The sequence below is a fragment of the Gymnoscopelus microlampas genome (genome assembly GCF_963454915.1).
Source record: "Gymnoscopelus microlampas genome assembly, chromosome: 6".
Lineage (NCBI taxonomy): Eukaryota > Metazoa > Chordata > Actinopteri > Myctophiformes > Myctophidae > Gymnoscopelus > Gymnoscopelus microlampas.
The window spans coordinates 22,590,560-22,608,328 of record NC_139943.1 but is presented as its reverse complement, the minus strand read 5'-3'; the positions used below and the strand labels follow the sequence as shown (position 1 = coordinate 22,608,328).

The 17,769-nt window shown below is 40.2% G+C and overlaps 1 protein-coding gene across 1 annotated transcript in view; it reads right to left on the bottom strand.

Annotated features, from left to right (window-relative positions):
* Positions 1–2,662: 2,662 nt before the first annotated feature.
* kitlga (kit ligand a) overlaps positions 2,663–17,769 on the bottom strand; it is a 52,736-nt gene continuing 37,629 nt past the window's right edge. Inside the window, exons 2-10 of the mRNA XM_084060779.1 lie at positions 15,762–15,872; positions 11,181–11,237; positions 10,706–10,858; positions 10,184–10,397; positions 8,528–8,602; positions 6,898–6,998; positions 5,914–6,023; positions 5,534–5,597; positions 2,663–5,426 (exon numbers count right to left, since the gene is read on the bottom strand). Coding sequence (XP_083916905.1) covers positions 5,567–5,597; positions 5,914–6,023; positions 6,898–6,998; positions 8,528–8,602; positions 10,184–10,397; positions 10,706–10,858; positions 11,181–11,237; positions 15,762–15,872 — 852 coding nt within the window. The 3' untranslated portion in view covers positions 2,663–5,426; positions 5,534–5,566. The remainder of the gene's footprint in view (positions 5,427–5,533; positions 5,598–5,913; positions 6,024–6,897; positions 6,999–8,527; positions 8,603–10,183; positions 10,398–10,705; positions 10,859–11,180; positions 11,238–15,761; positions 15,873–17,769) is intronic.

Sequence of the window (17,769 nt, the reverse complement as noted above, 5' to 3'; positions counted from 1 at the left end):
GGTTAACCACATTAAACCTGCCCCTATTTTGGCGATCATTATCTGCGAAAATTCGCTAAAATAGCCTATATGTTCAATTTCTACTCATCGTGCAACATTGTCGCACATCAAAAATAGCGGATCTACAAGCTTTTAGATCAGCTATTTTTGCAGCGCAACACCATCGTACAACTAAGTATAAATCAGGCTTAACCACGTAGGCTAAACCCTATACTTTATTGTACGTCAAACCGTAAAAATAGACAATCTACAAGCTCAAAACACATCCTAACGTGACGTATTGTGAGCTTGTAGGTCTGCTATCTTCGCCGAATGTTCGCCTATTTTCACCGAATGTTTAGCCATTTTCCCCAAATGTTCGCCTATTATGACATGCCCAGAATAGGGACACTAGGGTTCATGTGCTTAAGTGGTTAAGAATCACTTAAGAGTCACTTAACTCTGATAACATCATCTGCTAAAGACGGCACACAACATCAGAACCTCTATAGGAACAGTGCAATATTGTTCTCATTACAAGGATTGCCTTCCGTGCATCAATTTAATGATATCTACATACTGAATGTTCATAGGCTCTCAAACTGACAGGAAAATGGGAGACCTTTTTTTATTTTTATTTTTATTTTTATTCACAGCTTAGACCTGTTGCATCTCATGATATTAATATAGTATATATATGTAAAAAAACAAAACAAAAAAACAAACAAATAAAAATGATTTTTGTCACGTGTAAACACGCAAAACAGTTTTTTGCTTAGTGACACATTAATGTTAGCCTTATTTTAGGGTATTTTAGTAGAGTTAGTAGAGTTTAGTGAAACCTGTGCATTAACCTCTTTAAAAGTATTGCATCTACACTGTAATACTGTGTAGGTACTTAGTAATGCATTAGGCCTATATGTAATAACAGTAACTAACTGATATTTAACATGAAACGGATGCAAAATTATGCCAGTACATAATGTCCAATATGTAACTTGTACATATTGTAAGTACCTATGCATTAGGTGGATTCTCATTACTATAAGTACTTACACAGTGTCATTGTGATTCCATACTGTAGCTTTAATATACAGGCTCATACACTACCATAAGGTCAATGTTAAGATAAGATACAATAAGATAAGATAAACCTTTATTCATCCCTGTTGGGAAATTCAGGTGGCATAGCAGCAACAGCAGTGAGAAGTTAAGTGTCAACATAAATGTTAAGCTAAAGTTGATGGAGGAGATAGGGTCTGGTCTAAGCATCAATATATACTGTAGCGTGTTCCAAATGTTGCTCAGAATCGCATATTTTAATGAATAAACATTCTCTTGCATGGTTTAACACTACAAACAACACTTAACCACACCACGCATTTCAGCTATTCATGCTGAAATATACTGTTTCTCTGAACTATATGAACACCAATGTGGTATACATTTTGTTTTTAAACAGACTCAATTTGTTCCACAATAAATACTCTCCTAATAGAAAATTCCCAACAGCGTATTCCCAAAACACATTAAACACACAGGTATACTGTACCTGTAGAACTGTTTCCTATAAGGTTACAAAGTCTAAAGAACATAACATGCAGACAGAAATGTGACAGCCACTGCAGTTAATTCTGTCATCACTTGTGATGTTTCACTCCTTTTCTGGAAAACATACAACACGAAAAACCTTGTAATATGAAGACTGTGGGCAACAAAATAACCCAAAATAAAACCAAGTTCCTGTGCTGTCTAGCTACTGTGGATTGTTCTGGTTTACATGTGATCTTTATCTACAAAGAAAAATAAAAGAAAGAAAGAATAAAAAAAGGTCTGTGTTCAATCAGTGAGAGGGTCATGGTTGTGAGATCATCCTAATTATCCTGCCTTGTAAAATAACATTTATTTTCTCTCACACTTTTTTTTTTCCAACAACAAAGACTAGTGACAAACAAGCTTTGACAGTTCAAACATCAGCAGTCAGTCACATCATTCAAACAAGGCACAAAACCAAGAGTGGAACATGGTACAATGTACAGCAAGACCATAAATAATAGTATACATTCTTGAAATTCTCTAGCAGTCAGTACCCCACCCAACTTAGTGAGATGGAGCATTTTGTCAATCTAGTTTAGGTTTACTGCCTGGCTTTTTGAAGCTGTGGCAGCCAACCCGATTCATATTCATCAAATATGTAGCCTTCTTTGTGTGACAGATCACAGATCTGATTGCACCTAGTTTCTCCCTGACAGGTGGAACATTCTTCTACTCTCCACGCTTGTTAAATGTGAGATTGCCTATAGGAAGGGAGGTGGTGGGGTGTGGGGCTCATTGTCTTTGTATATCCGAGGGGGCTCGGATATACAGTGGTCGGTCGGATATACTGCTTGAGGAGTTCTTCCATTGCTGTATACTGTGACAGAATTTTAAACATGTAGCATTATTGTAGGAGTCCCCATTTACCTGTGGGAAACTGAATTCTGCAATTATTTTTGTGGTTCCAGATCTGTTATGGAAAGTTATGGCAATAATATTTGTTTGATTCATGAACAGAATTTCCTAAACAGAAATCATTGTTCTAATTTAGTATGTCCTTTGTGATAGCCCGTTTAAAGTTTAAGGAATCCTCTCAAAGCACTTGAATAATCATTCTGAAAGGACACCATTTAAAAAAAAAAAAAAATCAGGTTCCAATATGCCATTTTCTTGACCTGGTAGAATATCTTTGCTTCTGTTTCTACTTTTGACAAACACAGTATGAAAGTCATGTTGTGATCGCCATCCCAACTTCATTTGGTTAAAATCATTTAGAATTGTTAATTGCTGTTAATCATCTGAGGATGGTTTGATATAAAGATTGAAGACTTGCATGGCATTTCCACCTGGCAATGTACTGTACATGTGTGGATGTTTGACATGATTACGGTACCCCTTCCAGCAACTTACAAACTATTGGTCCTGTCCTTTAAGATCTGTTTAGTGTAGTACAGTTAATTAAACACTATCTGGAATATTGTGACGAGTGAACCGACCTTGTCATGAGTGCGTTTACATGCACACTAATACCACTGCAAATAATCAGATGATGGTAATAATTCAATTGAAGCATATACATGTGTAGCATTAGTGTGATTATAACAATAAGCTGGGTTTACATGTTTTACTCAAAAGTTGGGTTTAACTTGTAAACACTTCTAATATTAGTTGAAGTTGTTACATTTTGTGTACCCATATTCAGACCCTAACAAACGCAAACAAAAGCAAACAAAGCATTTACAGTACATGCCCAAAATAATCAAAAGACTGGGTAAAAAACAAGGAGTCGTCTCGTATTTAGACTGTATCCTGATTTAGGAAATCAGATACCGGTGTATTGCCTTAATCAGGGTAAGAAAGAAACAATAGAGACATATTAGCATACCGTACATGTAAACGCACTCGGCCATATAACTATAAGATTTTTTTAATGCAGGGTTTTTGTTGTGTACAAGCACAACTGGATACCTGTTAAAGTCAAGCTGGGAAAGGAGAAATGGGTACCTCGAAATGAACAGGTTTGAGATGAGGACAGATGTTATTGTTGTGTATGTAAAAGGAACATTTGATGGATCATTCAAGGATGTACAGTATATCCTTGATGTACAGTATATAGAGCTTGGTGTGAATTTCCAAAAACATTATTTTGTATAGTTTATCTTAGCTTTTCCATTCCTTCAAAGCTTATAGCTCTCATCCTTCCTAGAACGGCATACTATACCAAATTAATGTTTTGTTTGTCTGGAACTTGCGAAAAAGACATATGTGTAACACATTTTATTTATTTATGGTATTTTAAAGCTATAATATTATGGGAAATTCCCCTCTGTCTTACATTTGGCCCAAAAACAAAACAAAACATTTTGCTTAAAACTAAAATCCTGGAATGTTCTTCCCTGATATTCATTAGCACAAGGTGAATACAATGATTATTTAAGTTAATGTAAGTTAGTCAATGTACAGTATTTGTTTCTCTACTTTTCCATTCATAACACATTATGTCATATACCAGTAATTACAGCATTATACATTGTACAATGACATTTGTAGAGGAATGTGGTTTTGAGGATATTCCAAAGGTTATCTGCATTAGTATTCAGAGCGAAAAACTATTAACCACTTGAACCCTAGCGTCCTTATTCTGGGCATGTCATAATAGGCGAGCATTTGGCGAAAATAGGTGAACATTATAGGTGAAAATAGCCAATCTACTATTCCAACCGGCTTTTTCAGGTGAACAGATTTGATGTGCGGGGGGGGGGGGGGGGGGGGGGTTAAAACCCTGGGGACCCCTGTCAAAGAAGTATATAGAGTTTAAGTGGTTAATGAATAAAATGTATGTCCTATGTAATGTACCCTTGAGGAACAACTCCTCCTTAGTGAAATCGTGCTTAGATCACTCCAAACAATTTGCTGTTCATCTCACCGACCGCAACAGCAGCTCAATGCTGTCACCAATAAATAAATATACATCATATAACCTCATCGGATAAAGTATGGATGAAGCAAAAACAATGCGTGCTATGGGAAACGCAGAGATATTATGTGTACAGGTAAAGACTATGGTTAACATAGAGGCCGACTAGAGCAGTGGTTTTCAAACTTTTTGCGCCCAAGACACACCAATGGGCAAGTCAAATTATCAAGGCACACCTGTATACATATATACATACATACAGCTGATATACGAGCTGACAACGCGTTGTGATGCGATGCCTAAAAGCCTCTAATGGCGTACCCAATATAGGGATGTCAGGTTGAAAGTGGTTAAAATATTTTTAGGGCAACGAATTGCCTCTGTAATGGGAAATGAGTGCACACAAAGTAGTCATATAGTACATTAAAAAATAATTCATATGTCTTGAATTAGGCACACCTGGACTTGTCTCTCGGCACACCAGTGTGCCTTGGCACACCGTTTAGGAACCACTGGACTAGAGGTAGTAATTCATGCCTCAGTGCTGTACAAAAGATTGCTAATGTCTCTCTGCTTTTGCTGCTGAAAGAAGGGGGTATACAGCCAGACTCCAGCAATGTTCTGATTGGATTTGTATGCTGGAGAAAAAAGCTTTCCCAAAGAGTTCATCCAGTCAACAGGTTCTGTTCAGAAGCTGGGAGCTGCTATGGGGAAGGACAACATCAATCCTTTCCATTAAGTGTTTTCTGTGATCAGAGAGGATGACAGGGATGGGGGTGGAGGGCGGCCTGGATGGGTCAGCATAGTCTTAAAAGAAAGGCAAACGTATCCATACGGTAGTAGCAAGCATAATTCTAACCGGACGAATCTCGGTAATGGCAGTGCCAATTTGGAGAGCAGTCACTGGACAGCGTCTCGGGTATCACTACGGAATTAAGCTTCGTGTTTAATTGGATCTCCTTTGGGACACAAACCGGAGGACAGGAGTGGAAGCCTGTGAAACAAACACAGAGAGAGTGGTTGTAGGAACAGGGTTTTTTTTTGCACAGAAAATCTTTGTAGCCTTTACTCTCTCTCTTGTAATTTCTTGTAAAATCTCACCAATGATGCTGAGGGGAATTGAAGAGATGACAGTTACACTGTATCAATGATGTTCAACTTGTCTCTGAAATTCATTTTAGAAGAGAAAGCAGTTAATATCACAGGCCCAAAATGAAAAAGCCATACACTTCAGGCCCCATTTTTAACCAGTAATAATAATAACTTAATACTTAGTTGTCTTTTCGCTCTGCACTGAATATCTTTGTTGACAATAGCAAGCTAAGAACACACTGCGACGCAGCATGTGAGATTGTAGATCTGCTATTTTTAACCTAATTCGCCCCAGAATAGGGACACTAGGCTGAATCAGCATTAGTCAGATGGCTTTATGCATACAGAGATGCATACAGAGACAATACAATAAAAACAACTTAGCTTACTTTTCAGTTATTTCAACAGTAATGGAAGGTGCAGTCGCTTCTGTCCCTGTGAACAGACCTCCTTCTCCAGAGTTCTGCTCAGGGTCTTCCCGGTTCCGCCTGGATCGGACCTGTGTGCGTAAAATAATACTTTACATCAAAGCCTTCCAGTGTGTGTGTGTGTGTGTGTGTGTGTGTGTGTGTGTGTGTGTGTGTGTGTGTGTGTGTGTGTGTGTGTGTGTGTGTGTGTGTGTGTGTGTGTGTGTGTGTGTGTGTGTGTGTGTGTGTGTGTGTGTGTGTGTGTGTGTGTGTGTGTGTGTGTGTGTGTGTATTTGTGTGTGTGTGTGTGTGTGTGTGTGCGTGTGCGTGTCAATTTTAGTCAGTTTAAAAGTGTTCAGGGGGATCCTGGAAATGTAACAACCACATGCTCCTTGTGAGTCATGAGGACCCGAGTTTGAATCCGTCTCCCGTTACGTGTCAAATCTCTCTCTCCCCTCTCTCTGCCTTCAGTTCCCGTCTCTCTACACTCTCTCCTGTCTAAATAAACCGAAACTGCCAAAGAAATGCCAAAAAGAGCACGTTCAGCCTGCACACTGCCGCTAAAATATAGTAAAGCACAATATTAGCAATGGAAATGGAATTTATTTTTATTTAATTTACATTGTATTAAATGATGCATGAACATCTGTTGCTTATTCCTAATCTAAACACATAATAATCCAAGCCAGTGTTTGCTGGACACCATATGAGAACATAAAAGTTCAAACAAGGGAATTAGTGAGACCAACGGAAAGCATCTAGTAGCCATGTCTGAAATCTATATACCTCAAACTAGGAGACAAGAGGAGAGGTTATGCGGAAGGCTTCAGGACATTACAGTTTAGCGGGTTGTAAAACAGCAGATTATACAATGCATCGCCCTGCAATGTGTTGTGAGCTTTTAGATATGCTATTTTCAATGCGCGGCACTAGCACGCAACCAAATCAGGCAAAAGTTCAACTCACCTTCCACACGAGCAGGAATACAACGGCTGCCACCGGGATGAACAGTAATAACAGAAGACTTCGCTCTACTGCCTCAGGGAGGAACCTCTGCTGCTCATTCCCTGTGAGAAAATGCCAAATTAAATACAACAAGGTCACTTATATGATCAAACAAAATACAAGATTTCGTGATCCAGTAGTCATTTTACGTGGCTTTTACAGATTTGAAAGATAATATACCTATTGTAGATGTTTATGCCTATACAATTTGTGTTGACATTATTTTTCTTCTTTACACCTAGTACTCCGGGGACGTACTGTAAAGAGTATTAGTTACACATGTTGTCTATATACTGTGACCCATGCTCTCCAGTCTCCTCACTGTTGGTCTCTTGTTATTTTGGTTGTCTAGTAATTTTGTCTTACTCTACTGTTGCACTCATTGAAATCTCTCTGAAAGAGGACACCATGTCTACTATCTACTGAGTTCAATACAGAGCTATGAAGCCAATATTGTACTTGGTACGGCTCAAGAATGAACATGTGCAATGAGACAGAGCTTCATTGCTTAGACCAGTACTGCGGCATACAACTTTTTATATTGGAACGTCAACTGACAAAGATGAAAAATACCTCAAAAGCAATCCTTAATTAATTGACATGCAGCCTTCAGCTGTTGATTTAATCGTTTTAAATACAGTTGAGATGCCACAATTTCAATAACATTAGATGCCAACTGAGTCTTTGGTGCTGCTAATTTGCAACAAGCCTGTAATCCATCAACAATGACAACTACAAGCAATGGATTCCAGCACTAATATATCATGGCTCATTAGTGTCTTTTAAGGGATACTGTATTTCGGAAATTATAGTTTGTATGTTAATCCTCTAAGGGTTCCTTTAACAGGAAAACTGTGGGAGAATTATTATGTCGTTCCTACCCATCTACAAAGTGCTGAATACACTCCTCTTCTGGATTTTTTTGGGCTGGCTGACTTTTCAACTTGTGTAGGAATGTAAGAAATGGAGAGAACCAAATTACAGAATGTTGTGTACAATTTTGAACATCCTGGATTTTGTAGCAGTAGAATTCCTCCCGATATTTAAGTAAATAGAAATGATGAATTTAATAAAATCATAATCTTAAAAGTGTCAATTGTCTTCCCATGCTTTCAAATACCATGGCAGTATTGGCACCATTTCCTTTCTAAACACTTACACCCTATACTTAGTTGAACGCATTCCAAGGTGGAATCTTCCAATAGGCCCCCTCCTCTTGTACCCTAAATATCTTCGCCAAAAATAGCCGATCTAGATCTAATATTTCAGCAGAATGTTAGCTCTGGAATACGGGTGCTTGGGTTCAAGTGGTTAGCACGTCGCTGTGTGACATGACAAGGAAAATGTTTGAGCCAAACGAGACGAGACGAGGCATGAATGTCACGAGTTAAAGCTAGATCTAATGGAGGGTTTACCCTGCGGTGTGTCATTAATCAAGTGACAATAGCTTCAGGGAGATCCACTAATACGCTCGAGAATGTGGCAAAAAATACTGTAGCAGGCAAAAGTTTACTGTTCAACACACCAGCTGGGCTGGTTCAACAACACTTTCCTTAATTCAAGGGGAAGGCATTCCTTTCTATAAACTTACATGATTTGCAGTCTGTTGATGCAGAATCACAGTCTGCTGCTGTACCGGAGGGCAGCGGTGATTCTGCAGAAGAGTCTAAAAAGTAAACGGACAACATATAGTGATGGTTTGGTTGAGTTTAAGGGAGATAAAGGACAGAAAAAGATGGAGCAAAAAGTAGAAGAGGGTGGAGTGTTAATGGCCAACGATGAAAACGGCTCATTGTCAGGTGCTAAAAAGTCACCTCACTGCCGCCTTTTCTTCCCTCCCCAGACAAAAGGTCTGATCTGGCCGCTCAAGCAAAGAAAAGCCAAAGCGCTTGGGAAGATTGGAAGATTGCTCTGTAATCAACACTTTTACAATTGAGGTTTCGGTCCTTTTCTTCCTTTCACATGGTCTACCTGGGGACATCTTCCCTTGGTTCCGTGACTCACAAACCACAGCAAAGTTACAATGGGACGTCCGAGCACAGGGGCCATTTTAGATTTTTTTTAATCTCACAACATTCTTGTGAAAAAAAAAGACGTACCTTGCTGGACAAAAAAGAAGAAGAAAAAAAAAACTAAAGCAACTGTCACAAGAGATCTGGCCTAAAAAAAGAGGCTATTCACAAAGCAGATGGCACGGTAGTAGGCAGTGGTGGACAAAGTACCCAACACCAGTACTTCAAAAAGTCAAAGCGTAGATACTCATGGTCATGTTACTCAACTACAAGTGAAAGTTGCTCTGTCAAATGTGTTCTTCAGTTAAAGTACTGGAGTACTTGCTTTTAGAAATACTTAAAAGTATTAAAAAGTGCAAATTAGAAAGTGCATTTTCTTTTTAATAACAATGCATTGCTTTAGAACAATTTTGAAATTTCCAAAAAATGTACGAAAAAGATAATAAAGTAATAATCAAATAAAAAATAGTGAAAAAATCTTTTGTCTGCTCGCATTGCCATTTAAATGCATTGTATATATGATGACCAAACGTCCCGCTGTGGCCGGGTTTGGCAAGAACAGTCGTGTGCAAACCTGCACTCTTGCTCTTCCTTACCACAGCAATGACTGTAAGCTACCCTCAAGCTAGGCATTTAATTGCTCACTTCTCCTGTAGGCAACTCTGTGTACTAGGTAAAACATCAACTGTTAGGGCCGTGAATCGTCTGCTATCTCACGATTCGATTCTGATTCTTGGGGTCACGATCCCGATTTTTTTCAAAACAAACGATTCTCGATTCAAAAAAGTTATTTTCCGATTCAAAATAGTTTTTTCCCCAATTCAGCCCAGAACTTGACACTTCTCAAAAATGTCATTATACAAAAATACTGAGTTGTCCAACATGAGAATCGTGATTCGTATTCGAATCGATTTTTTCCCACACCCCTATCAGTATATTGATGCCAATGTACTACCATTATGTGTCTATTGTGGGTGATTAAATTATGAAATATCAAAGGGGTAAGGTAATAAATACGCTATTAATCAACCATGAACCCTATCGTCCCTCTTCTGGGCATGTCATAATATGCGAACATCTTGCAACAATAGGCTGTCAGTGAGAATAGGTATATTTGGCTGAAATAGCATATTGACAAGCTCACAGCACGTTACATTGCGCCACATTGTGAGCTTGTAAATCTTCGGTATTTGACGTACAACGAATATATGGGGTTTAAGTGTTTAAACATTCACCTGGTAGATACTGTTTTGTTGTTGTTGTTTTTGTTGTTGTTGTTGTTGATGATGGTGTGTATGTTGTTGTAGTGGGACATGGAGGGGGATCACATTCATCTGAATCTTCTCTGTACTGTGCAGCTATGAGGAAGTCTTCCACAAAGTCAAAGTACCGTGCTGTCGGCCACCGCTCTTTTCTGTAGTGGCATTCAAAATCGTACATTATGGGTTCCTGTGAATACAAAAACAATACAACAAAATCATTTTTCAAGCTTAAGATGTATTTTGTCATAGTCTATGCAAGAGGTGTCCAACTTAAGAAACAAAGAATGTGAAGATGGGATGTTTATTCAGTCACAACATAGATGCAGATAAAATCTGTATCTAAAACATATTCGTTCAACATTGTTCATTCAGCTTGTGCAATCTTTGAGCATGCATGCTATTTTTACATCAACAATGTGCATATACTGTAGTCTACTGAAGGCCTACAGCACATCAATGCAACTAAAAGACAATCCATATTAAAAGACAACATACCACAGACCCCATGTAGAGACGCATTTCTTGCAACATTTGGATGAAAATGCTGATATCTTTTCTGTTAGATGAAATGTTCCCAAACTTATGCGCTAAATCTTTTAAACTTTCCTCCAAGTAGAAAACATTTAACTTGACCCAACACATTCCACCCTGCAAGGAAAAGAGATAAAATCAAACAAGGAAAATTATACTCATTTTACACTGTGAAGTAGGACAGAAACGATACCTTTAAATGAATTAATCAATTTAATGATGTAGGCCTACAGTATATGAAAACGCGTGTGTTTGAATGCTGGATAAAGATATTAAACTGTTTCAGCTGTCGGTTTGGTTTCAGAAACATATGATGAGCATTTACCGTTATTTTTTACTTTATTTTACCATCATTTTATTGTTTAAATACCGGTAATTGATTAATGGATTAATTCACAAATAATTAAATCATTAACATAATCTAATGTAACCAACTCACCTCTTCTTTAGGAACGTAATGCACAGGAATCTTATAATCTTTAGGAATGTTTTGTCTCTGTAAAATAAAAAAGAATATACAATTAATTTAAGATTCATTGGAAAGGCAAGGCATGTTCTATTTGTATGGCACATTTCAACAACGGGGCAATTCAAAATACTTTACACAGAACATTAAAGCAGCACTATGTAGTTTGGGGTATCATTGGCCACTTTGGAGACAAATAACATGGCAGCCAACGTCTTTGACTTCATTACCCAAGAGTCTCTACAAGCATGTCTGGTGCGGATGCGCTGTGATTGGCCAGTCTTTGCGTTGACTGGCAGTTCTGCCTTGGTGCCTTGGCAAATGTCTATACATAGTAATATACAGTCAAGCCCCTAGCAGGGACCCCCCTGAGTCTATACATTTATGGAAGAATGATTGTTATTGCTTAAACATGTAACTTTATAATTTTGTGGGACATAAAATGCTACATAGTTTTTAAAAAGTTACATAGTGCTGCTTTAAGAGCATTAAGAAAAAGTGCTAAAGAAACACATTATAAAAGAACATTTGAATACAATTAAAATGAGTTATTAAAGAGTTAAGAGAACAGAAAACAAGAATAAGTTCAAATAAAAACATTACATGACTAGAAAAAGTGCTCCTCGGAGCACAGGTCTCCGCCAGGTCAGGTAGGTTATTGTGGGGCAGCAATGTTTGGAATTCGGCAATCAGGATGGAATATGAAAAATTGGATGGAACCATGTTGATCACTTGACTATAGAGACAATGGGTACCGATTTGCATGATGTTTGAATTTGTAGGAGTAATATAAAAAAGAAAAGTGTTGCAAAAGCGGCCTCCTGGTGGCGCTATAATAGGGCAATGTTAAAAGGGTGGCATCTTCTTCAGCGTAGTGCGAATGTGCGTGCAAAGTGTCAACGCAATCGGACGCTGCATTCATGATTTGTGGCATTTTGTTCAAAACGGGCCACTCCTGCAAACTTTAGATGTCAATGTTAGCCAATCAGGATGGAATATGAAAAATTAAACAGATCCATCTTGATCACATGACTATAGAGATCATGTGTACCGATTTGCGTGAAATTTGGATACATTCTGAAGGCTTAATATCAAAAAAATTGTTTTACATAAGTCGGCCTCCTGGTGGCGCTATGAAAGGCAAATGTGAAAAATGCAGGGCAGTTGTTTTTCCTTGGCCTCTAGGGAGTGTACGTGCGAAGTTTCACGCAGATCGGTACAGTTATAGTTAAAAACACAAATTGGCCTTTTATAGCGCCACCATGAGGCTGATTTGAAAATGTTCAAGTGGCATTTCTTCCTCGGCCTAGTGGGAATGTACGTGTGAAATCTCACGGAAATCGCAAGCTGCGTTTATGATTTGAGGCATTTTGAAAACGGAGCAATCCTGCAAACTTTGGAAGCCAACCTTAGCCAATCAGGAGAGAATATGGGAAATTGGACAGATCCGTGTTGATCACATGACTATAGAGATACTGTGTACTGATTTGCGTGATGTTTGGTTAAAATCTATAGGAGTACTGTCAATAAATGTGTTTTGCAAAAAGCGGCCTCCTGGTGGCGCTATAAAAGGCCCATTTGAAAAATGTGGGGCAGAGGTTCTACTCTGGCATCCAGGGAGTGTGTGTGCACAGTTTCGCTGCGATCAAGCCAACGGTGCCAGAGATTAGCTGTACACAAAATGACAGAATGACGGACGGACACACGGACGGACGGACGGACGGACAGGGGGTAAAACATACTCTCTCGCCATGCCTTACGGCCTGGCGGAGACAATTATACAAATATGAGAATAAAGCTACAGTGCAGGACAAGAAATGTGTCAAAAACGTCAATAAAATTCAGCTGCATATAGAAAAGTCTTCAGGTTTGATTTAAACAAACTGTAGCAGACCTGTAGTTTTGGGTCCGTAATTTGTTCCAGATATGTGGAGCATAACAATTAATCTCTGCTTCTACTAGTTTAATTTTTAGTTTTTCTCTGGGGACAGAAAGCAGACCTGTCCTACAGTAGACGATCTGGGAGGTCTGGATGGTTTGTAACATACTGTACATCAGAAGTTCAGAAATGTATAATTTCTGTAGTGGATTAGTGTGTCATTTGATAATGAAGATTGGTGGTGGCAGTTTTTCTTTTCAAAGAGTAGCAATTACAACTGCATTATGGTTGCCATTTTATGCATCGTAACTCGTTAATCTTTACGGTTATTGAATTCAGTCACGATGAAATGGCCATCATTGACCTGGTTTGAAGTGGCAGTGTTGAACATTTATTTCATTAATTAATTCCATGAGTAAAGAGAACACTCACTGAACATATCACTGAAAGATGTCAGGTTTGATCACTTCTGTAGCCATATACAATATATCCACCACAAGTTATTTTAGCAAGATGCTGAATTGTTACCTGCTCTCTCAAGATAGGTCACACTGGATAAGGACAACAGCTAAAAAAGACATGGCTACTATCTACATTTTTGGGGGTCTTTAGGTCAGTGGGTCAAGTTTAAGACAGTGACTGGTCTCTTGAGGTTGCAAACAGCAGCTCAAAGACTTCCCGGGAATGTCAAAATATACACTGTTAAGTCTTGTTTTATGACATTCACGTGAAGTTTACAGCCTTTCTCCGAAGGATAACCAAGGGGTCTCAATGGAAAATACTGTTTGTTACCCAATGGGGAAACACTAACACTAAACAGTGTTTATGGGGTTCAGGTAGTGCCTCTCAACAGGGGCGTCACTAGTGTGATGCAGACAACGCAGTTGCGTTGGGGCCCAGAGTCATTTGGGGTCATTTAGGTTGGTAAAATAAAACTAGAAACATAAGAAAAGTGTGCCTGCAGCTGGCTGGAGACCCACAATAGTTTCACAGTAATTATAAACAATTACTCAAATGGTTTCAAGTGCTTGTTTCACCCACTTCCGATGGTCTGAGGCTAAAACGAAGCCCGATGCATTTGTTCAGTAGGCGAAGTTTCAAGCGTTTTGGGCACTTTTTTTTTACATGGTTTTCAATGGGGGACTAAAAGGGGCATGGTTACGTAGTTTTGTGTATTAGCGTATTTGCGTAATAGCCAGCTTGTCCCGGCCAAGCCGCATGTTTTGATGTATAGTTTGCCAGGGTAAAGTAAACCGTGTGGCAGGAGTGGTCGTTCGAAGTTTGCAAGAAAACATAAATAAATATTATTATTATTATTAAGTATGGCGGATTACATTAGTTTTTTGCCATTGCATGGCAGGCACACTTAATAATAAAATCACACCCTGTGTGAAGGAAGCGGTGCCTTTGGGGCGGGGCGTAACTCATTTCAGTTCGTCCCTATTGGTGGTCTGAGTCCACTTACCAAATTTGTACTTGGTAGCATGCTGCAAACTGGAATAATGGCTGTTTAAAGCCCAGCCAATGGGCAGACAGAGGGGGCGGGGCTTAAGTAATTACAGTTCGTCCCTATTGGTGGTTTTAGTCCATGTACAAAATTTGTACTCCATAGCATGCTGCGAACTTGAGTTATGGCTGTTTAAAGGCCAGCCAATGGGAAGACAGAGGGGGCGGGGCTTCAGCAATTAATGCTCGTCCCTATTGGTGGTCTAAGTCCACAAACCAAATTTGGACTTGGTGGCATGCCGCAAACTGGAGTTATAGCTGTTTAAAATCCCGTGCTCATCCGTGCTCATACGGACGGACGGACATAACATACGCTGGGGGTCCCTGGACCCCTCTTTGATAACCAGTGGCACGTGTGGCCAATGAGGGGAGAGATGGCATAGGCAATCTCCAAGTCCGTGTGTGTGTGTGTGTGTGCGCGTGTGTTTGTATGTGTTGCTTCTTTGCCGTGCTCATCCCGTGCTCATACGCCGTGCTCATACGGACGTCAAGTGTGTGTGTGTGTGTGTGCGCGTGTGTTCGTGTGTGCGCATGTGTGCAGTATTGGCTTGTGTGTGTGTGTGTGTGTGTGTGTGTGCGTGTGTGTGTGTTGAAGTGGCGCATGTGTTGCTACCTTGCCGTGTTCAAACATACGGACGGACATAACATACGGACGGACACTCATACGGACAGAGTCAAACGTAGAGCGGTTGGCACCGCTAAAAAATATATATTTTTCATAGGCCTGGTTGCTTGTTTCTCTCACAAAATCTGGCAACACTGGAAGTCATTAGAGGCGAGGTACACGTTCATCTAGACCTCGTAACTACTGTACAGTACGCCGCTGTCCTCTTGGTTTATAGACCGAAATGCGCAGTTTGGGCTGTTTTCTGTGTTCTGTTCTGTCTGGGGGGAGAGTTGAGGTCCCCTGTGAACACCCCGCGTCTGGGCCCACTGTTGCCTTGTTACGCCGCTGCCTCTCAACAAGCTTAGAGGAAAACAATAGATGGGTAGACATACAGAAATATAGATAGATGGATAGATTGACAGGTGGATGATGAAATAAACGAAAATAATACATGTTCTGATCGAAACTGACAGTATGCATGATAGTATATCATACCAGAGATAAGAAATCGTCTTAAATTAGTTCAACTCAAACCTACAGTGGTTTGTAGTATAAGGCTTACCAAAACCGAGAGTCTTGAGATGTCATCTGTCACAGGGTTGACGACAAATTCACTGGAATGGACTCCAAGCGTGATGAACAGCAGCAAATGGACACAGACGCGTATCCAAATCTGAAAAGTTAGAGGGACACCAGATGTTCAGATAAATACAGTATAGTCAAAATCTCAACTGTGCACGTTTCTGGGAGGGGGAATACGGTACATCTCCATCTAGGGGGGTAGGGTATAGCCTTACGGATGATAAGATAACCTACCATGGACATATTCTCAAATTAGAGGTGATAGTGTGTAATCATTACTGTGATTACACAGTAATCACAGTTACAGGGAGGGGGGGGGGGGCAGATTTTAAAGGTGATATTTGAAAAGACCAAAGGGGCGTATACTGTACTGTACACCTCAGAAACAAAGAGAAACGAGAGCATGTGACATATTACTCCTGGCTACATTGACCTTTGAATTTCATAATGACATCCTCAAATGAAGCTTGTCTGGCTGTTCTAAAATCTAGACTCTAAGTGGCCGTGACATTGCCATCAGGGCCGCCAGGCTTTAAAAATGACCCTTCATCATCAGGGCAGCAATGATGAAAACTATTACTACTATTCTGATATCCTCCCCCTGAGAATCCTCAACCACATGAACCCTAAGGGTCATTACAGACGGAGAACGGTGGACACGGGCGTTACCGCTCGGATCAGCGGGGGCCGCGATCAGTGTTGTTTTGTCCTCCTGCGCGTAGCGGGGGGGGAAAAAAGATCACCACAATCCAGCTCTTGCCGCCAGTGCGTGTGTGCACAAACGAGCACGAGTGTGAGAATTTCACGGGACCGCGCTGGCTCACCTCACCGCCCCTCAACTTCTCCGCGAGTCCCAAATAATCGCCCGGCTCTCATTGAAAATTATTTACATAGGCGCGTCAGACGCTCCCCGTCTGAAACGACCCTAATAGATGAACCACATGAACCATAATATGCGAACATTAGAAAAATTAGGTGAATATTTGGCGAAAACAGGCAAACAGTCAGTGAAAATAGCCGATATACAAGCTCACAACGCGACATGGTGTTGTGAGCTTGTAGATTGGTTATTTCCGCTATGTGACGTAAAACTAAGTATATAGGGTTTAAGTGGCTGCGGTCTTCTAATTTCAGCCAGTGTGTATACGTGTCTGTTGCAATCGAGTTGGTTGCCCTTCTCTCCAGTAGGCAGCTGTACCCCTGTCTGTTGTATTCAAGTCTGAGCATGTTATGCAACTGCACCTCTCTCAGTGGGGGATTAGCGGCATCCTAGATCCCCACTCAAACACAACATAACAATACTGAGAGTAAACCGCCAACGTAATGAACTGAAGAACAGCTCAAGAGTGGATCAAGGGTGGCAGGGAGAAAAACACTGTAGACAAGGCTGTCTGGAAGAGCTGGCAACCCAGTGCAGTTATCAGACTATATTCAGAGGGGGTTTGCTGGACAGTGGACACACAGGATCAATGTGTTGTTTCTTAGTCATGCAATAAGCACAACATCACATACAGTGTACTTGGGTTACTGCCACAGACAACTACACAGCCCTACCCTACTGTTTGCCATAGAACAGCTTCACAGAAACAGTTGCAGGGTTAATTGCCTTGCTCAAGGGCATAACCCTGGGGGTCATGGGGAAGAGAGTTACATGTTCACTCCGTGCACCTAGGTCTACCCAAGTTTTGAGGCTTCAACTTGGCAACCTTCCAGTCACCATCTAATGTCTCTTAACACCTAGTCTAGACCATAAGACCTAATTTAATAATACAATATTCTATCAAAGTTGTTCTTTGTCCGCAATCGTGTTGGGACATCCACCCACTCGCATCCCGACTCACCAGTTTACAGACACTGCTCGAGGCAACACTACATTTACATGTTTCAGTGCAACACATCATTCATTCCTGGTATCACTTTCACCACAGGAAGAGAAGAGGACAATAATCCATCAGAAGCAGGATACTGTGTCGATCAAAGTAAAACCG